This window comes from Leucopleurus acutus, assembly GCF_964270905.1.
Source record: "Leucopleurus acutus genome assembly, chromosome: 11".
NCBI classification, from domain to species: domain Eukaryota; kingdom Metazoa; phylum Chordata; class Mammalia; order Artiodactyla; family Delphinidae; genus Leucopleurus; species Leucopleurus acutus.
The window spans coordinates 7,999,214-8,011,463 of NC_139152.1; the positions used below are offsets into that span (position 1 = coordinate 7,999,214).

Here is a 12,250-nt window from a genome sequence, read left to right on the forward strand (position 1 = left end):
GGGCTTCAGTAGTTGTGGCTCGCGGGCTCTAGAGCACAGGCTCAGTCGTTGTGGTGCACGGGCTTAGTTGCTCCGCGGCATGTGGGATCTTCCCGGACCAGGGCTTGAACCCGTGTCCCCTGCATCAGCAGGCAGATTCTTAACCACTGCACCACCAGGGAAGCCCTTAAAAGGATCTTTTTGCAGATTTGTTACTTGAGGTATACATTCACTTTTAGTGTGTCTTCTTCACAGCCCTCAAATTCATTTTAAGATCCTTTATTATACAAGAGCCTAAAGGTGACCAGGCATTTTCCATACCAAGAAAAAAATCCTCTGTACGTACAAACATAAAAACATACTTCAGACAATTAAAACATGCAACACATGCTTGGATATTAATGCTTTGACGAGATGGCTTGGGGTTACAATCACCCAGGTTCTCTCATTAGGAAGTTCTGTGGATCACAGGGTGACAGAATTTTGTTCACTTGAAAGTGAGCCCCAATGGAAAAGAGTAGAAAAATTTATCATTAATACCACTGAAAACTCAGAACAAGAATCAAATAATAAAGGATACCGGTTATAAAACATTTGATCCTCTCACCGTGCTCCTCAGTATTTACCTTCTGCTTTCTCTCTGCTTAAATGGCAGAGTATTGACACTTAGGGGCTCCCAGGCCCTGCAGTTCTGTCGTTTCCCAGTAGGGGGCGATGCTGCATTTAAAAACTGCACCAGTTGCGGCATTAACCCTGGTGGGTCTGGGTTCCTTCCATTTTCAAGACATTTTAAAAACATCTATGAATACTTTTTTCTAAACTCAGAGAAAGTGAGAGTTGAAGAAAAACAGAATTCTTGAAGGATAGTTCTTTTACCCACTGTCTTCAGAGGTATTTCTTTGTATGTGACATTCTTGAAGGTTGGTATCAAAGTCCCAAAGTACGAAATGCATCTCGTAAGTCATCAACCTCATATAGGGGCTGTGGAGAAAAAGAGAGAGTGGATGACTTTGTAAACATTTTTGAAGAAAGTAAGGGGAGAGGGGCTTCCCTGGTGGCGCAGTGGTTAAGAATCCCCCTGCCGATGCAGGGGACACGGGCTCGAGCCCTGGTCTGGGAAGATCCCACATGCCACGGAGTAACTAAGCCCGAGCGCTATAACTACAGAAGCCTATAGCCTGTGCTCTGTAAAGTTTTCATCAGAGGAAAAATAAGGAGAGAATGATAAATACACACACACACACACACACACACACACACACACACACACTCACACACACAAACACACACGACAATGTGGGAAATATAAGAAAAGGAAGTGTAAGTAGCTCCAGGGATAGATGACTTTGGAGAGAGAAAGAAAATGAGAAGCAAAGAAGACCCTTAACTTACCAAAAGAATGCGTCGAAGCTGTCTGGACAAACGAACCGAATTTTCATGCAGCCCCTCCCAGGCTTTGAAAGTTCTTTCATGATTTTCCACAAAAGTATTCCAGCAATAAAAATAATCTATAAAAAAAAGGAGGGGGAAGGGGATAGCTCAGATCTCAAATCATGAGGAAAGAAAGAAAACCCTGGCTCTGCCCAAAGCCTTGGGTCCAAGCCATTGGTTCTTTTTTTTTTTTTTAATATTTTATTTATTTATTTGGTCTTGCTGGTTCTTAGTTGCAGCAGGTGCGCTCCTTAGTTGTGGCTCGCAGGCTCCTTAGTTGCTGCATGTGAACTCTTACTTGCGGCATGTGTGTGGGATCTAGTTCCCTGACCAGGGATCGAACCCGGGTCCCCTGCATTGGGCACGTGAGTCTTAACCACTGTGCCACCAGGGAAGTCCCAAGCCATTGGTTTTTTTCCTCCAATTCTAGTTGATAACTTTTGGCTCCAAAGGCGAACCAGAACTCCCAGAATTCTGCCCCCCCTGGTCCCCCCACCCCGCAATCTGAATTGCAAACCGTGCTTTGCTGAGCCGGGCAGAAAGGTCCCTGCGCACCTTTGAAGGTCATAATGGCGATTTGGACCCCAGCGCGGTGCAGCCGCCTCAGCCCCTCGGGCTCCGCCTTGCGTTCCTTGTCGCAGAAGTAGAGGCGCGCTGTGAAGATCCTCAGACTCAGATTGGGGTACCCTCTCAGGAAGTCGGCCACATGCCGCGCGCAGTCGTAGCAGGGGCTCCAAGACGTGAACCAGGTGACACGGTAGCACCGCCCGGGGTCCAGGTCCCAGTCGGAGATGTAGCGGAGGAAGAGCAATTCCACGTGGCATCCCGCCTGGGGAGAGAGCAGAGGGCTCAGTGGAGGGTTACTGACCTTGACTGCCCTGCTGGTAGCTTTACAGTCATTAATTTGTGTCCCTCCCAGGGTGATCTTTTTTGGGGTGTCTGCAGTTTTGTCCTAGGTTACAGGAAGGTTAAGCAACTGCTGGAAAGGACACAGTGTAAGTGGTGAGCCCAAACACTTTGCACTTTTGGCCCTAGGAAGGGAAAAACGTACAGCTTCTCTGTGGAATGGGGAGGATGGAATGAGTTGGGTGGATGAAGGAGAAGCACACTATCTCAGATTTCATTTTTGTTTGTGAAGTTCCTTTTTCTTCCTTGGAGGGGAAGGCAAATGGCTTGGAAGGGCTGTTGATGTAACATTGTGGAAATACACTGGACCACTAAGTGGAGGTCAGAACATTTAGGGTTAGGAGATAGATTATGAGACTGACAGGTGAGTGTTGTTTTTTTAAAATTAATTAATCTATTAATTAATTAATTTATTATTTTTGGCTGCATTGGGCCTTCGTTGCAGTGCGCTTTTCTTGTTGCACGGCATAGGCTCTAGGTGCGCAGGCTTCAGCAGTTGTGGCACGCGGCCTCAGTAGTTGTGGCTCGTGGGCCCTAGAGTGCAGGCTCAGTAGGTGGGGCACATGCGCTTAGCAGCTCCACGGCATGTGGGATCTTCCTGGACCAGGGATCGAACCCATGTCCCCTGCATTGGCAGGCAGATTCTTAACCACTGTGCCACCAGGGAAAGTCCCTGAGTGTTGTTTTGAGAGAGGTAATAGGTGCCACTGGGGCTAAGAGCAATTAAATACAGGGATACCTATATTGTTGTGCTTGGCTGTATTGGACTTTGCAGATATTTTGCGTTTTGAAGGTTTGTGGCAACCCGGTCTCGAGTACGTCTATCAGCATCATTTTTTCCAACAGCATTTGCTCACTTTGTGTCTCTGTGTCACATTTTGGTAATTCTTGCAAATTTCAAATTTTTCATTATTTTATTTGTTATGGTGATCTGTGGTCAGTGATCTTTGTTACCACTATGATTCTCTGAAAGCTTAGATGATAGCAGTTTTTAGCAATAAGCTTTTAAAATTAAGGCATGTACTCTTGAAAAAAAAATTTTATTTGGCTGTGCCGGGTCTTAGTTGTGGTGCACGGGATCTTTACTTGTGGCCTGCTGGATCGGTAGCTGCATGTGAACTCAGTTGCGATGTGGCATGCGGGACCTAGTTCCCCGACCAGGGATCGAACCTGTGCCCCCTGCAGTGGAAGCGCAGAGCCCTAACCACTGGACCGCCAGGGAATTCCCAGCAAGTCCCCTTAATACTGCAGAAAAGTCATTAGTCCCAGAATCTGAAGACCCAGGTTCCATTTCCTGGCATCGCCACTCTTGTGACTTAAACAAGTCACCCAACTCTTGGATCTCCTGATTCTTCATCAGCGGAATGAAGTTTGGTTGTGAGGATTAAATGAGAGGGAAGGAAAGGGTTGTTAACACAAAAGCTTTCTATGTTTAGAATGTGTCTTATTACCAAATAGGAAAGAGATTAGAATGTAAAACAATTGCAGTGAGATAATTTACACAATACAAATGGAGGCCAAAAAAATTGGAGAGTAAAACTAGCCCTAGAAACTAGCCAGTGTCATTCCACCCATGGATTCTTCCCTGGGATTCCACCAAGACTAGATGTCACTGCATGTTATGAGAGGAAATATTCATTGGCAGAAGAGTATGTGAACCCATCTGGGTTTTGGTGAAGAAGTCTCTTGGAAATGTAATTCTCTGATCTTCAAGTTTTAATTAATGGCTTCCCTGAGTTTTCTGAGGCTCACTATTACGTATGTACTTACTGGCCTCTGATCTAGGTGAGCAGGAAGGAATAGAACTCATTTGGAAGACAGAATGGAGTCATTAATTTTTCCTAAATTTTTCTTCCTTAATTTTTTAAAATTCTAAAACCACAGTTTGTTTTTCCACATTTAAAATTCAGCTTGAATGAGCTGTATATATATTCCCCCAAATCAAAAGCCTCTTTCTTTGGATATCTTCTTTAATCTTAAAGGCAATTTGGATGCTGGGGAAAGGAGAGGAAGTTTTGGGGCAGTTATTCTTGGCATTGAAGCAAGGTGTGGCCTTGATGTGCTCAGCATGATTGGGGAGGACATTAAATGACACCCTTTGGGGTATTTCTATTGTGGTTGCAGGGACATGTAAAAAAAGAGATTTGAGGAATCTAGTGGAGACAAATGAAACAGGCTGAAAGTGGTACCATCAGCAGGTGGCTCTAAAAATGCCCTGCTTGGGAAGCAGGTATTAATTGATACCTTGTTTCGAAGGTGCCCAAAGTCCAGGGAGAAGGAGGTGGCGCTATCCCGTCGCTTCACCACGTAGCACAAGTAGGTTTCATGGCGGCCCTTAGCCCAGCGCACGTTTTTGAAGTGGTAAAGAAACTTCCTCCTCTTCATCAGGAGGCTGTGGGTGAGAGGAGGGAGGAAGTGCGGGAGCATCGCTGATGCTCTGGTCACTCCTGGCTTTCCTTCAGCTTTTTAAAAAAAATCTGTAATACTTGGGCCAAACCAAAGGAGATGCTCTTGCTTCCCTTTGTTGGATGCCTGAGACTTACTGAGCTTGGAATCCATTACAACCCCCTTATCATGCTTATATTTAAGACCAGTTGAGACAGCAAGAAACCCAAAGCCAAACGCGCTCACAGGACAGGCTCCTCCCATGGCTGCCTTCTAGATGCTGATAACTTGGAATTACAAACCTGTTCCCCAGTCCCATAGTGATCTTTTCAGGTTTCCCCTCCAATCTCTATCTAAATGTCCAGCATGGACCTCTAACTCACGGGGTTAACACAGTATTCCCAAATTGCCCTTTCCTGAGCTGCCTCTCCTCTCCTACCGACCTTCCGTCCCAAGTAACCAGACTAAAAGCTTGGAATCATTTTTGATTCTCCTTCACTCCTCATATTGAATTAATTTATTAATCATCTAAATTTATTGAGTCAAACTTTCAAATATTTCTGGATTTGTTCCTGCTCTACTTCCTCTGTTCTCTGCTTCAGTCCAAGCTCTAATCTTTCCCTTTATCCATTGTCCTGACCTCTTAACTGGTCTCTCTGCCCGCAGTCCCTTCAAAATAACATTTTCCACGAGGTGCCTGAGAGATCTCACAAAAGCCCAGGTGTGGGCCTGTCATTCTGATACCGAAAAGCCCCTAACTTCCGCTGGTAGAATAAACTCCAAACTCTTTAATGCAGTAAAGCTTTTACATCTGGACATCAATCTACATTTCTAGCCTCGTTTCCTAGTATTTTCTCTTTTCCGCATCACTTCAGCCTCCCCGCCATGCCTGCAGCAGGACCCCTGGCACTAGTCTTTTCTTTCCAGCCACCTGACTGCAAGCTTCCCTGCCTTTTTTTCCACTGGGCAAAACCTACCCATCCTTCAAAGCCTTAATCACAATTTCAGACCTTTCTCACTGCCACTATGCCAAAATTTCTAGGCAAAATCGAACATTAACAGCAACAAAAAACCCTCCCGTAGTTTCCTGCTGTTCTCCGCTTATCCTTATCAAAGCATTCAACCTTTGTTATCAATTGATTGCTACATCTGTCTCCTCAATTAGAATTTCTGTGTTTTGAGTCAGGAAGTGTCACTTTTTGAGTCATGCTTTTTAAAAATATGTCAACTTGCATACTACTAAAAAGTAGAAAGTTAAAATTTTTTAAATGCTTAACCAGTATATCTAGTGATAATTAGACATACTATCTAATGATAATTACTGTTAATATACTTACGTTTTTCGTTCTAGTCTTTTTTATAGGCATGTATTTACAGGATTTAGATTAGGCTGATTTCCTGTGTAAATTTGTAATATAACCTGAATATTTTGCAATGTTCTTCACACACGGGGTGTGTGTGTGTGTGGGGGGGCAGGGAGGATTAGGGGAGGGGCGGATTGCACTTTGTTTCCCAGCACAGTGTCTTGCATATCATAAGCACTAAATTGAGTTGAATTTGTGGAAATACTCTCTAACACAAGTTTCTTTGTGGTTGTGAACACACCACAAGCTATACAGTGCGGTTGATACCAAAGCATCAGGAGTGAGTGTCCCTGGTTTTTGTCTTGGACTTTTCCAGAAATGTGCTCATCTAATCTGTGGAGATAATGTTGCCACCTAGTGGCACTGAGCAGAAGTGCAGAGGACTTGTCAAAGTAATGACCTAGTCAGTAATTTGAATACGGTTTGCTGGCAAGAGAATTGAAACTTTTTTCAATTTTTTTTTTTTTACATTGAGATATAATTTACATGCTTCGCCCATTTAAAATGTACAATTCTATGAATATTGGCAGATGTAAACACCCAAAACAGCTACCACAATCAGGATACAGAACATTTTCAGGGCACCCCTCCCCCACAAGTTTCCTCACCCAACTTTTCAGTCAATTCTTCCCCTCCCTGCCAGGCAACGACTAAACTGCTTTCTGCAACTATAAATTATTTTCTAGAATTTCATATAAAGCACACATTATTTCCTCCTTTGTGTCTGACTTCTTTCACTAAGCATGTTATGACTGTGACATTCATTCCTGGTGTTGCATCTATCAGTATAGTTTTTTCTTTTTTACGGCAAAGTAATATTCCATGGCTTAGATACAGCACATTTCGTTTAGTCATTCACCTGTTGATGGACGTTTGGATTGTTTCCATTTTGGGGCTATTGTGAATCAAGCTTCTACATTGATGTACTAGTCTTTGTATGGACATACGTTGATTATTGATATTTTAATAATGAAATACATGAGATAGACCCTGAAGTCAAGTTCTCAAATGTCACTCTTATTAAGTAGATAAGCAAGTGCTGGAGATTTTTAAAGCTCTTGCAATTTGAATGTCTTCCTCACACACATGAAGGTTATTGGAATCCACTTTTTTTTTTTTTTGCGCCATGCCGCAGGGTATGTTGGATCTTAGTTCCCCCACCAGAGATCGAGCCTGTCCTCCCTGCAGTGGAAGCACGATATCTTAACCACTGGGCTGCCAGGGAAGTCCCTGGAATCCGCTTTAAATCCTGAGGCAGAGATGGTGGTACATCTAAATCACCAGTATATACATTACGTATGTGAAACCATATAAAAATTAGTCAATCAGATTTTTAGAATTAAAAATGCACATTTGACAGGAATCCGAAATGGATGCTAACAAAGATCTAATAATAATTGGCTTAATTAAATTAATTTATTATTATTATTATTTTGCGGTATGCGGGCCTCTCACTGCTGTGGCCTCTCCTCTTGCGGAGCACAGGCTCCGGACGCGCAGGCTTAGCAGCCATGGCTCACGGGCCCAGCCGCTCCGCAGCATGTGGGATCTTCCCGGACCAGGGCACGAACCCATGTCCCCTGCATCGGCAGGCAGACTCTCAACCACTGCGCCACCAGGGAAGCCCAATTGGCTTTATTTTAAACTGATAATAATTTACACGGTGATCACCACAGCACTACCTCTGTTACTATTACGATTGTTAAATAATTAACATAATCAGCCTCAGCATAGAACATAAACCGAATACATAATACATGCTTAATAAATACTGGAGTGGAAGAAAAAACATTCTGTCTTTCGGGCCCAGTTTTAAATAGATTAAGCATAATCTCTTCATATCTTATTCATTCATAATTCATATTCATAATCTATACCAGTAAATTCCTTTTACATTTAACCTGTCTTCCTGGAGTGTGTGGATGTGAAGTGGAGGAAGGGGGACTATATGATGCACTGCAGGTGGTGTGGGAGCCCTGTTCCCATGAGGAGTAAAAAAGTGTCCTGGGAGTATAAGAAAGGACAGGACATAGACTAAGGGGTTCAGATAGCCTTCTATCTCCTACCCCACATGAAAATACAGTAGCTCTGTTTCCGTCAGAAGTTACCAGTCACAGTGAAGTGAATTGCATGACTATGGCCTTGTTAATTAACTATCTTGATCCATCACTTTCTTTTACTATAGCTGGGGGCCTATGTCCAGCACCCTATGCTCCTCTGGTTTCTCTTAATTGTTCGGAGGACTCAGCAGAGACAGTCTGTAAGGCCTGCAGGTTGACAGCTGCACAGGACAGCTGTGTTCCCTGAGGCAGAACACTGGCTGCATCCCCAGCAATGCAAACCGGAGACAAATGGGTTAAAAATAATCGTGACAAGGTCACGCTCTCCCGCCGTGTGCCATTGCTACTGTGCTCTGCAGATAGTATTTTCCTTAATGAAAATCACGTATTTCCCTTTTTCTCCTGTTGAATTTCATCTCCTTTGCCTTCTCTGACTTTCTCTGAATTGCAGCTCTGATTTTACCATTGCTTTGCATTTCATTATTTACACGTATCTCCACTGAGACTCTTTTCTCTCTCTTTTACCTCAGATTAGTTTTCAAAATCTCACTGTAAACTGAGCTGACATTTGACATTTTTGCCCTCAATTTTCTGAAGGACATTGAATCTACCCTTAAGATTCTTAGCTCTGTAGTTTAAATTCTTTGTAAAAGATTAATTTGAGATAAAGTATGGATTAGGTGTAAATTTTCCTACATTTGCAATCATCAAAAAATAGGACTAGATTAAGTTCTATGACAATAACATACTTGTCATAAACTTCATGTGAAGACATTGTGAAAATCTTACAAAAGACACACTGAAGAAGTAAGTTAAGTCATGTCTGAAGAAATGGAAAGACTAGGTAAATAATAAATACCATTTGACTGCCTAACAATTGGGCCTTTAATATTAAATAAGTTGCTTGACTGATTTATCTCCTTATAATAGTAGACAGAGTCATAGTGACCTGCAAGCAATTAATTTTGAATATTGGCATTTAAAAAATAATTTCTTGACTGTGTAATTATTCAGTAAAGTCTCCCTAGTAAAGCTTTTCTTCAAGGAGTTTCATAGTTGAATGTTTACAGAATGATTACATAGTATTACATAGTATTACATAGTATTGCTATGAGCTTTTCATGATTTCAGTCTCTTAACATTTGCTTAGTTCATATTACTACCAGAAACTAGTTCTAACTGCAAGGACAAGTCAATACATAGTGCATAAAAGTTCTTTTGACTATGGGAAGAAAAGAGAAAGAGACAGTTGGGTGGAAAGCATGTTAAGATCTGAACAGAAGATGAGACAGAACTAGAAAAATAAATGTGCATCTTGACCAAGCAGATCTTGTGAGTCAGACAGTGACAGGGGAGAAGGGGAGAGTTTACCCATCTTATTACTCAGATTTGCTCTGAGAGGAAGGCCAAACACAACCACCCACGAGCCGGCTGCTTTACCTGTCCATGGTGGACTCCAGCGTGGCTTTCTTGGCTCCCTGAAAGTCTTAGGAAGGGAAGCTTTCCTCCAGCACTGCTGCTGCTCTGGCTGACAGTGCATGGGCCCTACACATTCAAATTTGAACTCAGTCCTTTACGCCCCTCCCCACAACAACATTACCACCACCAGGCAGCCTTCCTCCTGTGTGGGTCCAGTGAAGATGGGCGGGGTTTTCACAGGCCAAATCACATAGTTAAAATGATTGAGGGCCACTCTGCCTAATGCGTAGGTTCCTTTAGGGCTGCCTCTTTAAAAGTCCAGTCCATGCTCCACAGGTAATACAGATCAGGAGACGGGAGGAGTAGTCAGTTTGTAAATTGTAATCATGGTAAAGTGATATCTTTAATTTTAGAAGCATAATAATAATCATAGTAACTTTATTTATTTATAGTTATTTATTTATTTAATTTATTTATTTTTGGCTGCGTGGGGTCTTCGTTGCTGCGCACGGGCCTTCTCTAGTTGCAGCGAGCGGTGTGGTGCGCGGGCTTCTCATTGCCGTGGCTTCTCTTGTTGTGGAGCACGGGCTCTAGGCGCGTGGGCTTCAGTAATTGTGGCACACGGGCTCAGTAGTTGTGGCTTGCCGGCTCTAGAGCGCAGGCTCAGTAGCTGTGGCGCACGGGCTTAGTTGCTCTGTGGCATGTGGGATCTTCCTGGACCAGGACTCGAACCCGTGTCTCCTGCATTGACAGGCGGATTCTTAACCACTGCGCCACCAGGGAAGCCTGTAACATTTATTTAAAGGCATCTTGTGTTCCATCAGCCAAAAGCATCTATTCCCTCATTTAATTACACAATATCTCTGAGTCTCAGTAGAGACCAGCAGTAACTGCTCCTGCTTTGTGGCCGGGCAAGTAAACCCAGTTACATAGGACTTAGGACAGAGATTTTGCTTCCCAAACCGCTTCTTTGATTGCCTTACAAGAATTGCTAGAAGACTAGATGTTTACACCAAAGGATTTTTGCATAAGCCATGTTTTCCACAAACATGGAAGCCATATTCTAATTTAAAGTCAGAAGCAGCAGCATCTCAAAGAACAAAAAAAAAAAAAGATTTGTTTCATCAGAATCAGCATCTAAATGACTGCACTGAACTTGGAAAACAGGTCGGGCTTTTTAAATAAGAGGCTTTAAATTCCTTCCCTCATGCAAGCTGGTCTATTAAAGATTTTGCTTCTCCCTCCTACCTGAGGCCGTATGCATTCTATTTATTCATTCAGTAGAAACTTTATACCCACTAGATGATAGACACTGTGCTGGTGTTACAATAGTGAGCAAAGCGGCAAGGGTTTCTGCTCTCTTCCTGCCTCAAGGCTTTGAATACCATCTCTACATTGATGATCCCCGCAATCTGTAGTTCTAGGCTGGACCTCTCCCTTGAACTCAAGGCAAGTATGTCCACCTTTCACCTCAGCATCTCCATCTGATTGTCTGATGGGCATTTCAGACACGCTGAAACTGAGCACCTGTTCTCTCTCCCAACATATAACCTGCTCCTTTTGCTGCCTTCCCTGTCTCAACGGCATCAATGGCAACGTCATTCTTCCCATTGCTCAGGCCAACCTGGCCGTCTTCTTGATTGCTTTCTTCCTTTTAAATCCCATGCCCAGGGGGAAGGCTGGGGGTGGGGGCAGGGAGGGATAGACTGGGAGTTTGGGATTGACATGTACACACTGCTATATTTAAAATAGATAACCAACAAGGACCTGCTGTATAGCACAGGGAACTCTGCTCAATATCCTGTAATAACCTCAATGGGAAAAGGATTTGAAAAAGAACAGATGCATGTATATGTACAACTGAATCACGTTGCTGTACACCTGAAACGAACACAACATTGTTAATCAACTATACTCCAATATAAAAAAAAAATTAAAAAATAAGTAAATCCCATGCCCAAATCCTGTTCACTGACCGCTTTCACCCCCTCCAGGTCTAAACAACCTGATGGTGACATTCAGCCTCTCAACTGCTCTTCCTTTCTTCAATTACAGACTCTTCTCTGCACAGCAATCCTTCCGAAATATTTAATTTATTTATTCTATTTTAAAATTTTATTTATTTATTTATTTTATTTTGGTTGCCCTGGGTCTTTGTTGTGGCAGGCGGGCTCCTTAGTTGTAGCATGCGAACTCTTAGTTGCAGCGTGCGTGTGGAATCTAGTTCCCCGATCAGGGATCAAACACGGGCCCCCTGCATTGGGAGCCTGGAGTCTTAACCACTGCGTCACCAGGGAAGTCCCCTGAAATATTTTAGTTCATGTCTCTCTGCTCTCAAAACTCTCCATGGTCCCTCATTTTCTCAATAATAGCCAACAGCCTTACAGTGGGTCACCAGACCCTCTACCACCTGCCCCTGCCATGCCTCTCTCGTTGCACAAAGAACACAGAGGAGCAAAGAATACTTGCTGGCCCTTCTGCCTGGAATGCTACTCCCCTGTATATTATTACAGCTTGATCCCTTATCTTTTTTTTTTTTTTGCGGTACGCGGGCCTCTCACTGTTGTGGCCTCTCCCGTCGCGGAGCACAGGCTCCGGACGCGCAGGCTCAGGGGCCATGCCTCACGGGCCCAGCCACTCCGCGGCATGTGGGATCTTCCCGGTCCGGGGCACAAACCCGTGTCCCCTGCATCGGCAGACGGACTC

The 12,250-nt window shown here is 43.5% G+C and overlaps 1 protein-coding gene across 1 annotated transcript; it reads right to left on the minus strand.

Annotated features, from left to right (window-relative positions):
* Positions 1-906: 906 nt before the first annotated feature.
* Positions 907-11,562, minus strand: AICDA (activation induced cytidine deaminase; the record flags this gene model as incomplete). The annotated part of the gene is made up of 6 exons (XM_082849515.1): positions 907-960; positions 1,372-1,487; positions 1,966-2,239; positions 4,561-4,708; positions 9,566-9,603; positions 11,521-11,562. The coding sequence occupies 6 exons, from the start codon at positions 11,560-11,562 to the stop codon at positions 907-909; spliced, it is 672 nt and encodes a 223-aa protein (XP_082705641.1).
* Between the last annotated feature and the right edge of the window lie 688 nt (positions 11,563-12,250).